General features: G+C 34.9%; 1 protein-coding gene and 1 long non-coding RNA gene across 2 annotated transcripts; one reads left to right on the top strand and one right to left on the bottom strand.

Annotated features, from left to right (window-relative positions):
* Positions 1 to 1,745: 1,745 nt before the first annotated feature.
* On the top strand, positions 1,746 to 7,560 carry LOC129927684 (uncharacterized). Its single transcript, XR_008779328.1, has 3 exons — positions 1,746 to 2,097; positions 5,270 to 5,330; positions 5,886 to 7,560. It is a non-coding gene; the product is annotated as an uncharacterized LOC129927684 (long non-coding RNA).
* A 1,355-nt stretch (positions 7,561 to 8,915) lies between these two features.
* LOC129924270 (uncharacterized) lies at positions 8,916 to 19,249 on the bottom strand. The gene is made up of 8 exons (XM_056018506.1): positions 18,895 to 19,249; positions 17,329 to 18,529; positions 15,339 to 15,530; positions 14,625 to 14,690; positions 13,776 to 14,054; positions 13,102 to 13,211; positions 11,813 to 11,909; positions 8,916 to 9,352 (listed from the first exon to the last, which is right to left on the bottom strand). Exons 5-8 carry the CDS (start codon positions 13,798 to 13,800, stop codon positions 8,916 to 8,918), a joined length of 669 nt encoding a protein of 222 aa, XP_055874481.1. The 5' UTR covers positions 13,801 to 14,054; positions 14,625 to 14,690; positions 15,339 to 15,530; positions 17,329 to 18,529; positions 18,895 to 19,249.
* Between the last annotated feature and the right edge of the window lie 1,912 nt (positions 19,250 to 21,161).

Here is a 21,161-nt window from a genome sequence, read left to right on the forward strand (position 1 = left end):
TTTTGTGCCTTTCTGATGAGCTTGGAATGTTTGGCTGCATACTGGGTAAATGTAAGGTTGTGTGGATTTCTATATTATTTCTTTCAAGGCTGATTTTTTTTATCCTTTGCAGTTTGTGCTCCTATTCTCATAGTGTGGTGTCCATATGCTCTATCATTTTGAGCTAAGCTTCATGGCATGCCTTCTATACACTGTCCATGATTCAAAGCATAGAGAATTGTTGAGAGGAAAACAGTCAGACTGACCTCTAGTTAAGTTTGTATGGTGATGGCTTCTCTGTGCCAGACACTTTTGGTCATTCTGTCTTAGCTATTTGGGAGTCTATGTCTAGGTATCATTATGTGTCAGAACCAAGTTTAAGCTTGACATTTTAAGTTCCTAAGTTAATTGATCAGCAAACCTTTCTTCTCTACTATATCATGTAATGTATGCTAAAAATGGTTGTTGTTGTTTTTTTTCAATATGTAAACAAATAATTAGTGAGGATAAGACAGTTCAAATGTTGTTTTTTTTTTGTTTTGAAGAAGACAGAAACTGCCACATAGTCTGCTCTGAACTCCCAAGAGTACTCCAAATTACCAGGTAAAAGTTTGTGATAGGATCTAGTAACTGTTGATTATTATGAACGAATAATAATAAGACTGGATATAACTTATAAGACATGAAATCAGCTGTTTAATCTAACGCCATATTGGTTGACAACATCGGTGTTTGGGATGTTACTCCCAAACACCGATTAGTGCAACCTATATAAAACACACATCAACATCCTTCCCTTTCTATAGCTAACAAAATACATATCAGAAATATTTGCAATTAAAATAACAAACATTAATAACTCATCATATTTTATAAATATTATAATAACTAAAAAAATTAAAATAAATTTCAATTGAGAGTGTGACACATATAGAATAAATATTTCAACAGCATATTAATATTGTCATAAAAATTCTTAGTACATATCATAATCCCTATGCCATACAGGTCTATTTGTTTCTCGAGTGCTAGTTCTTGCTGGCATATTTCTATCACAATTATTGTCTGGTACATGAGAAACTACTTCAGACTGTGATGCATGTTGAGAACAGTTATCAGAGAAATCTGGCCTTTCATTATCATCATCATCATCCAAGACATTCCCATCATAGACATCAGTGTCAGTGTCTTTCAAAATAGTTTTCCTTGGCCTAATATGAAATCTGTTGCGTATGTAGAGTCCTCCATTATCCTCCTTGATCTTATAAGATCTTGGAGATGGATGTTCCCTGATCATTCCAGGATACCATCCAGTTTGACCTGGGTTTTGGTAATAAATAGTTTGCCCTAGATGGAGTTTTTGTAAATCCCGAGCTTGCTTATCATATTGTCTTTTTACTTGTCGTTTATAATTCTCTTTCTTCTCAGCTACAACATGTTCACTTAAACACTTTGAAGTGCTGGGAATCAATGTCCGAGGACTTCTTTTGAGGCACATTTCAGCTGGGCTAAATCCAGTACATTGCTGAGGTGTATTTCTGAGTTCCAGTAAAGCTTCATAAGGATCATCACCATTATGTTTATTTTTCAGTATTAGATTCTTCATTAGCTTTACAGCAGCTTCAGCCTTCCCATTTGTTCTCGGATAACCAGGATCTGATCTGATGTGATTGATGTTCCATCGCCTTGTGAATCTCAAAAACTCATTTGAACTAAATTGTGGACCGCCATCTGTTATTAACAATTTTGGAGCACCAAGGCGAGCAAATAGTCCTTTTAATTTTCTAATCACATCTTGTGATGTTGTTGTTGAAAGATAATCATACTCAATAAAATTAGAGTAATAATCAACAGTAATTAGATACTGTCTTCCATCCACTTCCATCAGGTCAGCTCCAACTTTTTCCCATGGAACATTTCCTTCATCATGTTGTATAAGTGTTTCTCTCTGGTTCATAGGTTTTCTTTCTTGACAAGCAGTGCATGTCTCTGCCATCTGCTTTATTTCATCAGCCATGCCTGGCCAGAATATCGTCTGTCCGGCCCTCCTCATCATTCCATCATATACAATGTGTGCTGTGTGCAGGTTTTTCTTCATTTCTTGGCGCATACTGAAAGGTATGACTACCCTTTCTCCTTTCAAAATTACTCCATTACTAAGTCCCAAAGTATCAGCAAAATCAAAATATGGTCTTATCATGTTGTCTAAATATTGTTTTCTTTGAGGCCATCCATTCATAATTTGCTTTGATAATTTATTTAATGTGTCATCTAAGTCTGTTTCTTGTTTTATTCTTTCTAATAATGGATCCGGTATGTCCACAACTTGTCCACATACGTTAAACACTTCATCTTGCTTCTCCTCTTGATTGCACAGTCGTGATAATGTGTCAGCAATGTGTAAACTGTTTCCTTCTACCCACTGAAATGAGAAATCATAACGATTGCTCCTTAACATCAAGTTTTGTAATCTTCTTGGAGCCTGGTTTAGAGGCTTCCTTAAGATGTTCGCAAGTGACTTATGATCATTTATTATTATGACATGTCTAAATGTATATTGATTAAATCTTTCTAGCCCAAAAACCACGGCAAGTAGTTCTTTTTCAATCTGAGCCCACCGTTTTTCAGTTGGTGTCAATGCTCTAGAGGCAAATTCTATTGGTTGTCCTTCTTGCATTAGTACAGCTCCAAGTCCATGTTGACTACTGTCCACTTGTATTTCCAGTTTCTTGTCAGGGTTGTAGAATATAAAGACTGGAGTATTGGTAATCATTGTTTTTATCTTGTTCAATGACTCTTCACATTTTTCAGTCCATCTAAAATTGTAATCTATCTTTGTTAGTTCTCTTAATGGTTGAGGCACTTCGGCTAGATTGTTCAAAAATTTTGACAAATACTGCACCATTCCACATAATTTTCTTGCTTCCTGGCTATTTTCTGGTTTCTTCATTTCCAGAATAGCTTTGATCTTCTTTGTGTCAGGCTTTATGCCTTGTGCACTAATGCAGTGTCCCATGAAACTTATCTGGTCTTGTTTCTATACTGTTTTCGTTTCATTTGATTTAATGCATTTCTCTTTGCATCTCTCTCTTAATCTCTTCAGTTTGTCAGAGTGATCTTTTTCTGCTTCTTCTTTGGACTGACCACATCCCACAATCACGATATCATCAGCCACATTAATGCATCCTTCTAATCCTAACAATGCTTCTGTTAACTTCTGGAATATTTCTCCACTTACACTTCGTCCAAAAGGAAGTCTTGACCATCTGTACCGCCCATATGGTGTGATCATGGTTGTTAGTAGACTAGACTTTTCATCTAGACGTACATGCCAATAAGCCTCCTTTACATCCAATTTAGAAAGTATTTTAGCATTTAGGAACTGTGGCATTACAGCTTCCAAAGTTGGTAACTTAAAATGTTCTCTTTTTAAAGCAGTGTTTAGATGTCTTGGATCAATGCAGATCCTTAAATCCCCATTTGGCTTTTGAACCACAGCCATCTGGCTGACCCAATCTGTAGGTTCATTTACAGGAATTAATATTTTCCTTTTTACTAATGTCTCTATTTCTTCTTCCACTTTCTTTTGAAATGCAAATGGTATATTACGACAAGGTGATACCACCGGAAATATGTTCTCATTGATAGTTTATGATGTTTCACCTAAATCTCCCAGATGACAATCCATTGTGTTTACTTATGATATGAATTTATATTCATTTAATGTGATCAGACTTAAACTTTGGCATGTTTTACGGCCTAATAAGCATTGATAGTGGTTCTCTACAACTGTGAATGTTACCAAATAATTCTTTTTGTTTTTAGGATTTGTTATTATTAAGTTAGCAGTGCCCTCAGTTTTTAATTTGGAATTATTTCATATTGTTAATGTTTGAACACTCTTCTTAATTTGTGTCTTTTTAACGTATTTCTTATATATAATGTTAACATCTGCTCCTGTGTCCAGTTGAAATCTTATTTGTTGACTATTTATCATGAATAGTGCTGTCATTCTGTCCCTATTTATGTTTAACACATTAATTGAGTTTAATTGTTCCTCTTGGTCAAATTCATCCATTGCATTATGCATATGTATTTTATTCTTAGTCTTACACTTAACTGCAAAATGATTTTTGCCTTTGCATTTATTGCAATTTTTTCCCCAAGGTGGGCATGCTGTTCTGTTCACTGCATGTCTGCCTCCACAAAACCAGCAATCTATTAGGTTGTTTCTGTTGTCATTTTTCTTCTGTTCTACCTTATCTATCTTCACAACAGTTTCCTTATTTATCTCTGCCAATCCTTTTGCAGTTTGCTCGTATGTTTGGCATATCTCTATGCACTTCTTCAAGGTAAGATCATCGTGATTCAGTAATCTCTCCTGCAATCTTTTCTCCACGGCGAATATAATCTTGTCTCTAATCATTCTATCCTTTTCTTTAAAATTACATTTTTCAGCCTGAGCTCTAAGCTGCGTAATGAACACATCACAAGATGACACCTTTTCTATGTTCCAAAATCTGAAACTTTCCAGAACTTCATTTTTTCTGGGGTTGTAATAGTCGTGTAATTTCTTTAGTAATATTTGCGGGTCATTTACGTCTTCATTCTCATCATGCTGCAACTGCTCACAAATCTCTTGGGCCTGAGGTCCAGCACAATGTAATATTATTGCTTTTTGTCTGATTTTAGGTTTTTCTTCAGCTCCTATTGCTAACAGTAACAGTTCCACTTGTCTTCTTCATTGGCGAAAGTTTTCACTGACATTACCTTCAGTCACTTTTAACTCTGTTGGTGGTTTAAGTAGACCTTCTGCCATCTTCCACGAAAACTTCACTATAGTATATCTACCGTAACTGAATAACCCCGAGCCTCTCTATATATATTTAATAATATTCTAGACTGAGACTCTGGAATCTACTAGATTCTAGATCTACACTTTAGATCTTTTTTTTTTTTTTAATTTAACTAGATTTATATCACTGATATAAATCTAAATATAGTTCTTGTTACCGCTGCCACCATGTTGATTATTATGAATGAATAATAACAAGACTCTGGATATAACTTATAAGACATGAAATCAGCTGTTTAATCTAACGCCATATTGGTTGACAACAACAGTTACAAAGGATGTTACTCCCAAACACCGATTGGTGCAACCTATATAAAACACACATCAACAGTAACTATAATATATTTGTAAAGTTAACAATAGCTCTAATATAAGTGTTTGTATAAAATTATGCAATGACATTTTAACATGAGTTGTAAATTGTTTTTTTTTAAGGCCCCTTCATATGTTGACCTAACAAAGTCAAAGTTGCCAAGGAGAGTTGAGTAAATAGAAGGTTTGTGAATAAACATTTATACAAGTTGTTTATAGACATATTTTACTATCTTGCCCTGGATGTGGCAAAATATGTAGGACACAGCTGGGGCTGTGTAGCCACGCGAAATACTGCATTCCTCGCTAATCTTCGGACTCTTAAGACAAGCCTTATTATTACTGGCTTACAAAAATGGAAGAGCTGCTATTAGTTTTGTGTGATAGTATGACCATCTGACTGTCATGTTTAGATCTCAAAAACTAGAAAAACTGATTTTATGGTATTTTGCAACTTGCTAAGTTTATATTCAACAACTAATAATTGCCTTGTCATAAGGAGTCCTTTTTTTAATCTTAAGTATCTAATCAGTTTTCTGTAAAAACTTTTCTTTTTTTTCTGTTATCTTTGAAAGATTCTAATTTGTTGAATCTGGGAAGAAATGGGCATATTGAATGGTTATCATTATGATAGTGTCAAGATGTATTTAATAATTATATACAATTCAAATAGCTAGTAACTAATTACATATTTGTATCATTATTTTTCAGCGCAAGTTTCATTTATTAACTTTTAAAGCAATAACACAGTTGAATGTTCAAGTATCCACCTGACTGATGAATGTTCAAGTATCCACCAGACAGATGAATGTTCAAGTATCCACCAGATAGATGAATGTTCAAGTATCCACCAGACAGTTGAATGTTCAAGTATCCACTAGACAGATGAATGTTCAAGTATCCACCAGACAGTTGAATGTGCAAGTATCCACTAGACAGATGAATGTTCAAGTATCCACCATTTCATTAATTATCATATTTCTCTTTTAGGAAAATGTTTCTGTTTTCACTTTATTTTATTTTGTACCAGTCTAGTATTTTGTACCATTAAAAATTTATATTTTATGTTAGTAAAAAAGATGTTTGAAATTTTGTAGCAAAATTTTTTTTAAAAATCTCTATATATATTAAAATAGTAATTTACTCAACCTTGGAATCCTATCACTGAACTGGGAAAGCTAGCTTTGATTGTTTTTGTTGTTGTAAATAGCCATATGGATAGTGTGTACATTATGCAAAGGTTGATTATTTGCTATTAAGGTTGGAGTTTTCCTTTTTTTAATTATTACATGATTTCAATGTTAAATACCACTGTAGTTGTCTTTCTGATAATGATGCTATGATGTGGTCTTGGTATATTTTTTCTGTGATTAGATGTTGTAACATATAGATATTGACAATGTAAAAAGTTTATATACAACCAAGTTCATACATTAATCTATTTCACAATCATACAAACTATAAACTGCGTAAAGCTTTTTGTTATTATTAAAAATATAAACTGTAAAGTATTGGATACTAAAATGCATTTTAATTGATTCTTCCCGAGCTATACTTTATTGCTTCTTCATTTTGTGTGTGCACAATCTATTGAATTAACAATGTAATTTTTTGTGAGATGATTTGTGTTGGTCACATGTATATGTCATTAGTTTCTATCATGATTTTTTTAAAAGTATTTGTGTAAAACCAGAGAGGTTTCATTAAATTTGTACTTTATTAATTTTTTATTTTACATTTTTGTTTAGTTTTAATTTTACTTACAAGCTGAATTTGTATACATAGCTATGATTTGATGGAATTCTTCTTTTTATAAAATTTTACATGGTCTAAGGTTTTTGAGTTCATTGAAGCTTTTTTTCAAAACTCTGAAGAGTTGAACTGAAGGCTTGTAAAACTATAGGCCAGCAAAAAATAAAAGCTTCCTCTCACCAGCCTGACTGAAATGATTGTTCTGTCTGGAAGAGATCCTAATTGATGTCTGTATCACACTACTATTTCCAATGCTTCAGAAGCTCCAGACACAGGGGCTAGAGATTGGCAGACCGCTAAGCACACCAAGAACTCCTATGTTGTACTATGTTGTAGACTGGGATGTTTGCTTTCTGACAGCATTGTAGAATAATTATATTGTAATAAAATATTTTTCAAATAAAAAAATTAAATGAAACAAAACCTACATCTTGGCTATTAAAATCCAGGTTAATACTGCTATTTGTTATATAATGTATGTGTCACTGTCATGAGATGTATACATTGGATGCTTACATAAACATTGGTTTTGTGAAACATCAGTCAATTGTATTTATGACCCTACTCTAAATGGCCTAGAATGTTGAACATAAGAGTACCAGTTCAATGTTAGAGAAAATAATAGTAAGTAGGGGAGACAATAAAAGAGTTTTAATATGTTCCATCTTCTTGTTTAGTCCACTTTTGTGAATTATAGTTGAAGTTTAATTGTGTTTAATCAAATTAGCCACCCAACTCTATTGTAAAAATCGTATTATACAATGCAACTTTTATCTACAGATAATGACCCTGTAAGAAGTAAAGTACCACAATGACCAACCAGTGTTACTTTCCCCAACTACTGTCTGGTGCCCAATAGATTTGGTTGGACTCTCAGGCATCATTCTATGGCCTCCTATGGATCATCTCAGTGAGATGAATGTCTGGGCATTAGCTGTGGTTGGAACGATGTTGCCCACACATCAGTTCCTCCCTCTCCATGCAGCTGATGTATCCAAAGGAACGGCAGTGCCGATACAGTTTGGGGTTAGCGGCGTCGCAGGTTCTGCCAGAGTGTAGCACTGGGTGCTGCAAACTGCCTTAGGGTCGCCAGCTCCTGATTTTTCCTCAGGGTTGACTCCCGAAGCCTTTTCCATGATTGGGTATAGCTGCAAAGCAACAGAGGTTTGAATTCAGAGTTTTCCTTCTCCTAGGTGGGTAGCCAGCAAGGTTGTCATAGCCGGAAGTGGTAATGGATGAAAGCACTCCACTACCTATAAAATGTTGCCAAATGGCATGCATCTCGAATAGCCTCTGACAACCAGTCCAACTCATGGCCTTCATGTGTGGCTCAGATATTGAGTCCGGCGGAACTGTATGTTCTCACTAACAGGAGAAGGGGCAAAGGCGAGTAACTGGCGCCTTAACCAGTAAGCTTCGGGCAGGAGGGGCTCAGGCATCGTAAGAATCAAAGATCCCATTCTTCAGCAACATTTGAACCCTTAGATCCCCTCTGTTTGGAAGACAAGCACTTAACCTCTCACCCACAGCATCCCAAAGTTAAAATTTATTTAGCATAAATATTTAAATGTCTAGATCCTCTGTTACTATTTGCAGCACGTTTTTCAGCATTATTACATTTTCAACTAACTGTTAACTGTTACACAAGAAATGCTCAAATCTTATTGATTTAAGCAAGTACTTATATATACAATGCAGCCATTGTAATAGTAATAGTAATTAGAAGCCTAATTTTACAAACTTGAATGACAACAATTTGGTTTGGAACCTAATTGTCTAAATTTTTAAAAATATATTTTTATTTTTTAAATAAGCTCCAGACATGCCAACCTATTTACCCAAAAAATTATTTCTGTACACTTGATTTTTGAAGAATTATTTTCATAATGCTTTCTAGTGTCTTTATCAATTGATATTAAGCCACATCTGGGTACTGTTCATGCATTGCTTTTTAATGCCCTGAGTATCAAGCACACTGATCTAGTTCATTCATGTTCAGATTCTATTAGCTACCCTACTAGATGAAATGCCCATACTCATTCCCAGCTATCCTGCAGGAGGTTTGGGATGCAATAATCTTAAATTGCAAAGGAACATCCAGATGTAACAAATAACTGACAAAAGTAAAAACCACACTGACAACATATTTAATAAGAAAGATACCATGATTTAATAAGTTGAAATAAAACATCATGAATACAAACAATGATTCACTTAAGTTTAAAATCAGATCAGTGAGTAAACACAAGTTCTGTACTGATTCTCTAGTAGCCATTTCTATCAAGCTACTATTGATTTCATTGTAAGTCATGTAGCAAGGAGTTGCACTAGATTTGGCGTAGGCTTTGATGACTTTATTTACTGCTTCCAGAAAATCTTTCTCTGTAGCCATCTTCCTATGAACCCTGATAGCAAACATTCCAGCTTCTGTGCCAACACTACGAATTTCCGCTCCTATTGATAAAAGCAAATAAAAAAAACAACAATAGACCTCTTGTTTTTTAACCAATGCATTAACAAACAAATGATTAATTCAAAACTTAGAAAAAAAGCATAAAAACACAGACAATATGAGTCACTATCAAAATAATCAGTATGACAAGATTCTAAATAAATACTATTCAGATTTATTTCTCTTATAACCACGGCATGGGGCTCAGCAGCCCAAACCAACCTAAGAAAAATAGACAAGGTTCAAAATATTGGTCTAAGGATAATGACAGGAGCAATGAAAACAACACAAGAGCTATGGAGAAAACCGCTGCACAAAACTGGCACAAAAACCATCTCAAAAGGACCAATTTCATACAGGAATCTCTAAGCCTAAAAAAGAAACACCAACTTGAAAAAATTACTCTGGAATCCTCAATAAACTATAATGAATCTCCACCCTGGGACGAAAGCCCTCTTCCTACTATAAGGGACCATATTGAAAACATAAAAAGAAAATCTGTTAACAGACCAACAGAGCTCAAGGAAATAGTGAACTGTTTTCTACATACCAATTACCCTAGCAATCAGTGGATCAGATTTTACACGGATGGCTCATCCCATAAAGCCACCACAAATGGAGGAGCTGGAATACTTATCAAATGGCCAGATGGAGGAAAACTAGAAAAATCCATTGCAACTGGAGAGCTCTCTGACAGTCACAGAGCAGAAAGGGAAGCACTAGCACTAGCTGCTACCATGCTAGCAAATCATCCAAGTTCCCCACAAAGTCAGATTGTCTTTCTAACCGATGCGAAAACAACCCTCCAAAGCTTGCAAAACTCTGATTCCTCTTATATTAAACACCTCAGAACAGCACTTACAAAGCTCAACAACAACAGCAAAAAAACTGTTATCAATGGATACCAGCTCATATACAACTAGAAGGAAATGAGAAGGCTGACACACTCGCCAAGAGTGGGAGAACCAACTCACAAATAAACTCTGCACTCTATCCAGAAGAAATGAAGAAATTAATTGTAAATAAAATAAATGAGAAATGGACGAGCTCTCATCCAAATCACAAGAAAGATGACGCTTACTATAAGCTATCCCGACAAGACCAACGTCTAATCTTTTGACTCAGGACTGGACACAACAGAATGCGACAACTTATGTACCGCAAGCTCAAAATTGGAACCAGTGAAATTTGCCCATGTGGAGTATCACCAGAGAATGCTGACCAAGTCCTCCAAAACTGCTCTCTTTACCAAGAGGCCAGTATAAGACATTGGCCCCAAATCACCCCAATAGAAAGAAAACTATATGGAGAGCTCCCTGATTTGGAAACCACTGCGCAGTTCATCTCATGTGTTGGTCTAGTCATATGAACACTCCAACATAACAATGAGAACGAAGAAGAAGAAGAAGAATTTCTCTTTTAATGTAAATTGATTCAAATGGAAATCTAGGTTTACTTCTGAATACCATTATCAAGAGTAGATGACAAGACATTAACATTAAGAGTGTTTGTTGAGAGGAAAGAACATAGTTTGTGAGAGAATTAAATTTGTAAACAATAACGATCATTGTGGTAACTACATTATGATGAATACACAGTTTTTAAAGCTAATGTACATTAAAATGAAGTAATTGCTTGTATTCATACATGAATTTGTCAATAATAGAAAGAGTATCAAGTATTAGATAGCTGAGTGAAAGTATAAACTTGAATGGAAGAAAGAGAAAGTAGTCAAGTCTAAACATCAAAGTATGACTAGGAAAATCTCAATGTAATGTCTCAACACCAAATATGACTAGCAAAGTCTCATCTCAACATCAAATAGGATTAGGAAAGTCTCACTGTAATATCTCAACATTAAATTTGAGTACTTCTTTGAACCCAGCTTGGTAAAATAGTTTCGATAGCTCTAATAACTTTATGGAGTCTTATGTTCTAAGCAAGTTGCAATCAGGCAACTGATTGTTGGCTTAAAAGGCTAAAAGGCAGCCATAAATGTTTTGAAGTCATTGATTGTCATATGGTTAGGGTTAGTGAATGTTTTATGTAGTGGCTGATTATAAGCTTTCAATAAAGTTTCGCTACTTTGCATTTTAAGGGTTCTTATTTAGGATTTTAATGTATTAATCTGGAGTCATTTAATTTTTTACCAAATAAATATCCTTGCTCTTTCCATTCACTACAAGTTATTCCTTTATTTTTCTAATTATTTTTTTTATAGAGCGCATCTTTCATGCTTATAACATGCTCATGGTCTAATCTCTTTTAGTGGAAACTTGGAGTAAAAAGGTTTCTGTACTGCATTTAGAGGCTCAGCAAACACAACTAAGCTCAAGTAAGATTTGAGCTCAAGCCCCATTGATAGGGAGCCAAGAGATTTTATCCAAAACAGGTACACATCCCACTTCTTTTAACATTGTTAATTACCCCATAAATATAAACATAATAATGTGAATACATACCTGTACTGTTTGGGCATAATCTAGCCAGCAGCTCATAACGAATATCTTTCTCTACACTCATAGATCTAGCATGTATTTTACATATATGTGTACGGCCCTGCAAAATGATAAGTGTTATGTAATAATTCATGAAATGTTAATATTCAATAAAAAAAAGTTATAACAAATAAAAAGTTGTAGTAACTAAAAACTAAACATTTAATGTTCTGAAGACAAATATTTTAATTTCGGGATCTTTAGCATACCTTGGAGTCCACCCAGCTCTAATGGGTAGCTAATATAAGTTAGAGAAAAAGAAAAGCCAGTTGGTCATTGCGCTGGCAACATGACAACCTTGTTAACCATGGGCCACAGAAACAGACCTTTTCATCATCTGCCAATAGACTTTATTTTACTTTTTAGAAAGCTAATGCTTCCAATTAATGCAGTTTAGTTCACAGCCAATTGATAAATCTAAAAAAAATATTGGTGGGGCACTGACCATTTGACCCTATTGCTGAGGTTCCAATGTCTAAACAATAAAGCAATTGTTGGCAACATAAATATCAGACATTTTTAATACAATTGTGTGTCTTTGGACATTTTGTGTATTAAATTATTGTTAATTATTATTATTAATTGTTATTATTAATTATATATCAGTTATAAGCATTCTTGGCTACCAAGTGAAAATACATTTTTACACCAACAATGTTGCCAACAATACACTAACATTCCTTACATATTTCAAAAAGAATAAAAATTAAAATCCTTAAGTTTCTTTCTTTAAATCATAAAAACAAATCACACATATAAACATAACACATTATACAATTTATAAATGCTAAGCTATAAACTGCTTGATTATGTATGTGAGGAGAGCTTCAATTGAAATCACATTGTAGACTAGGTATTTTTTGTGCTTGCTGAGAGCCTAAAGGAAGGACTCACCATATCCTCCCCCCCCCCCCCCCAATATGTCAACAAAAGTTATTGAACCAGAATGCACTGTGCTTGCTATAGGAGCATGGAAGTTGTGCTAATCAAAAGCAATAATAATACTAGCAATAATAAACAGCATGACTACTGGCCAGAGATGAAGGCTTCAATTCAGCTTTCATCACCACATTTTGAAAAGCATGAACTAAAAATGTAAGTCATTCAGTGTTGCCAGACATAAGCACTGTAATGAACATCTTCACCATCACTTGTTCCATAAGTTTGATGGATCACTGGGTCAACAGAGATGCTGCCCATCAAAGCTTTTCTGCTTTTCTCTTAGTGATAAATCTGAAATGTTGACAAATTACCTTTCTATGTTTCTCTGCTGGCTCAAAACCAAGGACTTTACCAACAAAATAAAACTCTCCATCTAATGAGGTTTGTATGGTCTCTGCTTTTCGATAGCCATGTTGCTTCCCTAAAAATGCAAAATATTTAAAATTTCTTTAGAAAATGTTATGTACTCTTGTTTTCACTATTTTTGTCTAACAGCCTATAAGCATAACTGACACAACTAGAATGACAATTTAAAGTCAAAACTAGGAAAGTTTATATCATACAAAGCAAGATAGAAAAAGGTTCATCATGGTCCACTAGCAGGTTACTAGAGACAGTTATCTATCTTAGAAATAATTTTTTTAGAGTGATTATATGTGTACCAAAAAAAAAATTATGTTTCATATCACATTAACAAGCAGTTTGTGACACTTATGCATCAATGAAGTTGCAAGCATAAAAAAAGATACTACTTCTATAGTATTACCCTTGGTTCTTCCACCTGATTTGTTCTCAGGCTATACAGTGTTTATTTTGGCTAAAAACATTTTTTTTTCTGCACTTCCAATAAAATTTCCTGCATTTTATTTTCAGCCCAAAAAGCCTAGTATCAATTACATTGAATTCATAAAGACACATACTTTTGGTGTTTGAATTCTAAGATCACTTTTCTCCCAATCCTCAAACAAACAAAAATGGTACATACAATCTTCTTTCTTCTTCCTTCTCATTTTTTTATTGGAGCATTCAGATGACTGGACCAGTATATGAGATTATTTTCGCAGTGGTTTCCAAATCAGGGAACTCTCCATATAGTTTTCTTTCTATTGGGGTGTTTGGGGGCCAGTGTCATGTACAGCCTCTTGGTAAAGAGAGCCGTTTTGGAGATGGTCAGCATTCTCTGGTGACACTCCACATGGGCAGATTTCAATTTCTGATTTTGAGCTTCCGATACATCTGTTGTCGCATTCTGTTGTGTCTGGTCCTGCGGGAAAAAAAAATGATTTTAGATGTTTTTCTCCCATGAAACAGTTCTAAAGGCACATCACTATTCATTTTTATATATGAATTTTAAAAAATTTGGTCAGTTGTAGCACCTTTATCTGGAGATGCATCTTATACACATCAAAAAATATTTTACACTTATATTTATAGCTTATCAAGATAAAATAGCCTGATTACCACAAACAGGGAGGTGCGGTGGCTGAGTGGTAAGGCGCTTAGCTTCTGAACCAAGGGTCCAGGATTTGAATCCTGGTTTAGACCCAGCTCTAATGGGTACCTGACATAAGTTGGGGAAAAAGTAAAGGTGGTTGGTCATTCTGTTGGCCACATGACACCCTCATTAGCCGTAGGCCACAGAATCAGAAGACCTTTACATCATCTGCCCTATAGACCACAAGATCGGAAAGGGGAACTTTTTTTTTCTTTTTACCACAAACAGATTTACACAAAAAATCCCCCCCCCCCCCTTTTTTCCAAAGAAAAGAAAAAAACTTTTTTACTGCTTTCATAAATAAAAAGGATGGTAAATGTTATGTCTATAAAAACATACCTTGAAACAAACATTGCAGTCCTTTTGTTTTAACTGCCTCATCTCAGCTTCGTTTAGGGGAACAACCTATGCACAAAATAAACACAGTTAAATAGATTGAACTCAAATTCTAGAAGGTCAATGAAATTTACATAAAAGAGTTATTTAGAAAATGAACTTTTCTCCAAGTCTTCATCCAGCCTTTCCTTCTGTTTTAATCAGATATTGTCATTACAAGTTCTTTCAAAATGTTTTGAGTCAAGTCTAACTCTATTTTTCAATTAACACACTTGAGATTTTGCTGATAATCTTTTGCCCTTTGTCAACAATCAGCCTAATGTATGGAAGACATTTGTATAGGCCATGCAGAGCTGAGATTGTCATCTGTGACATTTGTTTTTACACATCAATATTATGCAAAGCCTCTTTCTCCATGCATATTTTTCATCATCTGATGCAGACAAAGCTGTTGTCCTTCAAGGATCCAATTGTTTTCTTTTGAATTTTGCACCTGTCTTTCAAAACAGGTTTTATTTTGGCCTTAAATGTGTGTTCCACTGCCTTCTTGAGAGCTTAATTGTCTCTATCAGAAAGCATCAGTTGCCAGCTACTCTCCACCAGTGCCAGTGTTGATATTATCTTCTGTCCTCTAATTTGCAAAAAAAATATCACTTTTTAGCATGAGACGAATAAAAAAAATGCCAGAGGTAGTAAAAAGATAAATCTGATTCAAACCTTATCTTCAACTCCTTGAAAGAAACCCATTGGTGCTTGAATGTTGTGTGATGGATGAGAGACCTATCCTTATAAAGTTCTTTGCCATCTTGATCTAGAGGAGCTAAAAAAATATCCAAGATACCGGCTTTCAAATCTGAGAGTATCTAGCATCGAAATCTCAAGATCACTGCTCCCAAAGTGACTAAACATCTGACAGTAAATAAAAAAAAATATAAAAAACAATTAATATTTATTTTTTCTTGTATTGGACAAAGCATGTATTATTAATATTATATTATTATAGACAATAAGGTCTGAAAGGGGAACTTTTTTTTATGCTTTTTTTTTTAAAGAAAATTCTAAATAATGAACTGATAGTGAGCTTAACAATGATCATGTATAAGGCTTGTCTTGGAGTCCAAAGATTAGTGAGGAGTGCAGTATTTCCCATGGCTGCGCAGCCCCAGCAGTGACCTACATATTTTGCCACATCCAGCGCAAGCATAACCATTGTTCGCAGGTGGTTAATTCAGATTTTCTTTTCGCCATCTGCATTTGTCCTCGGCAGCGGATTTAGTTTTGGTGTCAAATGTGTATCCCGTGGCCTTCGTGAGTGACCTCCAGCTGTATCCTTCTGAGGCCACATGCAACCAGGTGCTCTCTTCTATGTCAGCCAAGGAAAGCTGATGCCTAAGTTGGTCTTTGAAATGTTTCCGTGGGGCGCCTCTGTTACGTCAACCACCTTTTAGCTCACCAAAAAAGACTGCCTTTGGCATACGTTCATCTTCCTTACGGGATACATGCCCTACCCAGCGTTAAGTGCCAGACCATAATACATGATCATGTATATTGAGACCAATCAACCAATCAACTTCCTGCCTACAATTAAAGTAAAAAACTACTTAAACTCATTAATGCAAGGCTAAAGCTAGAGCCATGTATCAAAGTTCTTTTCTAAAACTCTATTACAACTGTACAGAAATAAAGTTAAAATGCTGTCAATATGATAATTTGAGTCACTATCTGCTTCATATAGTATGTCAATGTTTCCCAAACTGTTTTCCCACAGAAAGCCTGACTAGGTGTTTCACAAACTACTGGAATAATTAACTAGTACATGAATTAATTATTAAGTAAAGCAGACAAAAAAAAACAATTTGATTTTATTAGTCCTTCTCCATAAGGGAAATTCTTTCCTTACAACATCACAATGGACTTTGAACTGATCTAGTTTCTGACAGATCATCCATTAAATGATCTCTGGTCAAGTTTTTTTCTGAATCCATAACATTTCAAACAAGTTATACAAGCTATCATTACTTCAGTTTCCTACAGTCTATTTAAGTGCAGCAAGATTTTCTGATTATGTTGTAACAAAGTCAAAGTCTAAAAACAGGCTTGAGTCCACAACACATTTTACAATTCATTTCACCAATATCATTCCTGATATTGACAAAAATATGATCATCAAGTATACAATTTCATCAAAGTTAATCAACCTAATTTTTTCACATGTTTTTGTATGCATTTTATGAAGGTCTAGATATATATTTGAAAATAAGTATTAAATATGAATATGGTTTATTAGTTTTATAGTTTAATTTAAATAAAAGGAAATAATCCATCCTAAAAAAATAAGCTAAGTGTTCCCCTAAATTCTTCAACTGTATGAAGTGTTGAATAAAACTATTTAGTGAGCCTTTAAGAACATAATTCACTTTTTTTGTAAAGCATAATAGTAATAAGAATTATGTTTACACAACATTTGAATAGTAACACAACGATTATATAGGAAACTAAAAGCAGTGATAAATCTAGGAATAAAAAATACTGATAACAGTGAAAATAATTTCACAACAGTTTTACAAGTTTTAATTAATCTTTTAGACATTTAAAACAATGTTTAATGATTATAAATCTGTCTACTAAAGCAAAAAAAATTACTTTAATTTTCAAATTAAATTATTGTGACCAAGAAAGCTATCACCCTAACTTCAATACTGCTTACCAAGACAGATTGCAACTTATAGTTCGTCCATCGTGGTTCGATGATGACCACTTTGTCATCCAGGGGGCTGAGGGCTTTGCACTGGGGTTTTATGCCTCCTCATGTGGCTGGTGAGACCTATGTGAGCCCGGAATGTTCGGCCGCACACTGGGCAGGTTATTCCAGCTGGAGCTAGTGTCGTGGGCCTTGCTTTTCTTTTCTGGCGTTTTTCTTCTGCCAGCGTTGTTCTTTTTTCCCCAGCAACCTGTGCGCCAGTTTTCACAGCGCGAGGCAATGATGCTCTGTCATGTGCCTCTGTCTCCCAGGTGCCTGGGTCTATGCTGAACGCCTTCAGAGAAGCTTTGAGGGTGTCCCTGAAGCGCTTTCTTTGACCACCTTGCGAGCGCTTTCCTTCGCTTAGTTGGCCATACAGGAGTCGTTTAGGGATGCGGTGGTCTTCCATTCTGTAGATGTGACCTGCCCATCGCAGCTGGGACTGCATCAGGATTGTGTGGATGCTTTGCAGACACGCTCTTCGAAGGACTTCTGTATCTGGTATTTTGTCTTGCTATTTGACATTTAGTATTTTTCTCAGACATGTCATGTGGAAGTGGTTTAGTTTCTTTGCATGTTTACTGTACACTGTCCATGTTTCTGAGGCATATAGCAATGTAGGGAGGATGACGGCTCTATAGACCCCTAGCTTGGTGTTTGTGGTGATACCACGTCTGTTCCAGACATTTGTAGACAGTCTGCCGTAGGATGCACTGGCCTTGGCGATACGCAGGTCGATTTCACTATCGATTTTTCCATTTCTGGAGAGTGTGCTGCCAAGATATGTGAATTTGTCCACTGCATTTATATCCTGTCCATTTATAGTGATGCTTGGATCCGAGTAGGCTTTCCCAGGAGCAGGTAGATATAAGACTTCAGTCTTGTTCGTATTGATGGTAAGGCCAAAGTCTGAGCATGCTCTTGAGAAGTCACTGACGATGATCTGCAGATTGTTTTCAGAGCAGGCATTTAGGGCACAGTGGTCAGCAAATAGCAAGTCTCTGATTACTGCTGCATTTGTTTTTGTTTTTGCTTTAAGCCGCCTCGGGTTGAATAGGCCACCATCAAATCTGTATGATATATTTATCAAGACAGATTGCAACTTAGTTTCTGGATCAATGACAACAACCACTTCATGATTTTCTCATACAATGTAGATCAGAGATTTCTGTGTAAAGAAAGGAGATTCAATTCAGAAGTTGCAAGTCAGAAATACAAAAAGCAACACAAATATGTATTTGCAAATACAGACAAAAATATACCACTCAAGGGTGAATTCATTCATAGAAATTTATGGAAGAATACATAGAAATATGAGAAGTAAATAGCTTGATAGACAGAAACATGACCTGTAAATTACTTGATAGGGTTAATGTTATAATTGAAATTTAACAGTAGACTTCAAATAAGAAAAGAATGTTAATGTATGTTAAATTACAGGTTTCACTAGTTTAGCTAATAGCAATTTGAATATTATTTTACACTTGGTAACTACATGCTTCAACTTTACTCTGTGCAAAAGTGCAGTCCTACCTTGATTTCTATCAAGTGATCTCCAGCCTACATGTTTCAGTTCTTTACCAGCCATTAACATAAGACAATCAAAGCCATACTGTAAATCATGTGATCTATCTGAATTGTTCTTCTCTTCTACAGCAAGATGTCTTCACTCAATGCATAATTCCCCTAGAATGAAGAAGATAAGATAATCCATGCATTGTTAACAGAAAGATGTCAATTAACTGTGATGTCATCCTCTGAGCTGAGTCAGCTAGAGCTGCTCCCAATGTTTATCCCTGTCAAGAATGCCTTGCTTTGGCAAGTCTTTCAAAACCTTTTACAACTTACACCTTCAAGTGTCTTTCAATGAACAAATCCTGTTGATCATCTGCCAACATAAAGAAGTATACATAGATATTAGCATTTCAAAGTCATGGGCCAAAAGCTCAGTCATTTTTCATTTCGCTTCTATATCAATATTTTGATTTTTTGTCGGCTAAATGATTTGTGTACCTCATAGGAAAACATGGGGTCCAGGGTTTGAACCTCAATGAAGATTGGGATTTTGAATTTTTAGGGTGCCCCTCAGTAACCCAACTCTAATGGGTAACTGATTTTAGGTGGGGAAAATTAAGGTGGTTAGTCATTGTGCTGGACACATGACGACCTGCTCATTAACCACTGGCCATAGAAACATAACCTTGACATCATTAGCTCCATAGATCGCAAGGTCTGAAAGGTAAACTTTACTTTTTTTTTTATTAATATCCATTGTGCATACTGCATCCCATTACTTCTTACTTATGTACAATAGATTTCTCTTTTCCCTTCCTTGTGTTTCTTGAATCTAGTATCTTTTTATAGAGCATTCTGATACCTCCACAAAGCTAATGGATTATATTATTTGTCATAATGTCCAAAAATAGAAACTAATTATTTTATAATGAGAATGTGGGTATGTGTGTTGTCTATCCAGTATCCAAAACTACACATTTTTCAAGAAAAAATCAACAAATTAAACATATTGAAAAGGTAATAAAAATTAACAAGGCTTATGTGAAGGTCTTTCTAAATTTTATTAAGATTTGTGGTTAAACAGTAGAGTTCTTTTTATTTATTTAAATAGATCATTGAGTGTAATACTTCAAGACCTATATCTAGTTCCTAATCTTCAGACAGGTGATCATGGATAAAATCTGAACATTTTCATTTCAATGTATGGATTCCATGGTGGAAAGGTGTTCTACAGCTTCTGCAAAGATCATGCAGTATCCACCCTAGACAAACAGTATCCACCTTAGACAAACAGTATCCATTTCTATATAAAAAAAATACATACATATAATTTTCTTTACATATTAAAAGAAAAAGAGAAAGATTACCTGAGGTGACCAGACACCATCAATAAAGCAATATTTTTTTGAGATATCAGTTACTGGTTCGGAAACTGCAGATGGATCAGTCACTGTACAAAACTTGGTCAGTAAAATTTGAAAAGTAGACAACTCCATGGTAAACAATAAAATCGCCACCTGAAAACACAAATAAACAATAAGAGGATGTAGACACACACAAAAATTATTACAATGTATGATTTTAATTCAATGTGAGCCAAAGGAATAGTTATAACCTTATATAGCCTTAAACACATCAAACATTTGAACTAGTGACCAATACTGCACCACATTTTAAGGATAAATGTATAAAATATACAGCTATTTTATTTGAATAAATGTGAATATTAAAGTCAATATAAACAAATATGAGACTGTGTGACAAAAGTGTAACTTAAATATTACATCCTGTTTGTGTTTTTTTTTTCTCTGTGTTCTCATTATAAATTGTTGGGTTCAGATATAAATATATTTATCGAAGATGAACTCCATTATTTTCAGATCAGGCAGCTTTCCATACAATCTTTATTCTAAAGGACTGTTGGGGGCCAGTATTTTGTTTGGGCCTCATGATAAAACAAGGCCACGTGTTTCAACATTCAGAATAAGTGTTGCCTTATTATATTGTGCCCTGTTCAAAGGTGAAAAATAATTCATTGACTGTGTCCTGATAGAATGTAACATGCATCCTTAATCCTGATGTTTGAGTGACAACTGTTATATTTTTGGTTTATACTACTCTTTTTTTCTTTTTCTATTCTCTTCTGGATATAGTGGAATTTAAGAAAAGAAAAAGTAAAGTACCCCTTTCAGACCTTGTGGTCTATAGGGCAGATGATGTAAAGGGCATCTGTTTCTGTGGCCTATGGTTAACGAGGGTGTCATATGTCCAACCACCTCTACTTT

This window comes from Biomphalaria glabrata, chromosome 1 (assembly GCF_947242115.1).
Source record: "Biomphalaria glabrata chromosome 1, xgBioGlab47.1, whole genome shotgun sequence".
Taxonomy (NCBI): Eukaryota; Metazoa; Mollusca; class Gastropoda; family Planorbidae; genus Biomphalaria; species Biomphalaria glabrata.

Bases quoted from the DNA above. Each gene is read 5' to 3' on its own strand.
- LOC129924270 (XM_056018506.1), bottom strand. From the start codon at position 13,800: ATGAGAAGGAAGAAGAAAGAAGATT. The intron at 11,910-13,101 runs GTAATTTGTCAA...ATCATTTTGCAG, and splicing joins CAGCAGAGAAACATAGAAAG to GGCCGTACACATATATGTAA. The intron at 9,353-11,812 runs GTATGTATTCAC...TTTTATCAATAG, and splicing joins ATTATGCCCAAACAGTACAG to GAGCGGAAATTCGTAGTGTT.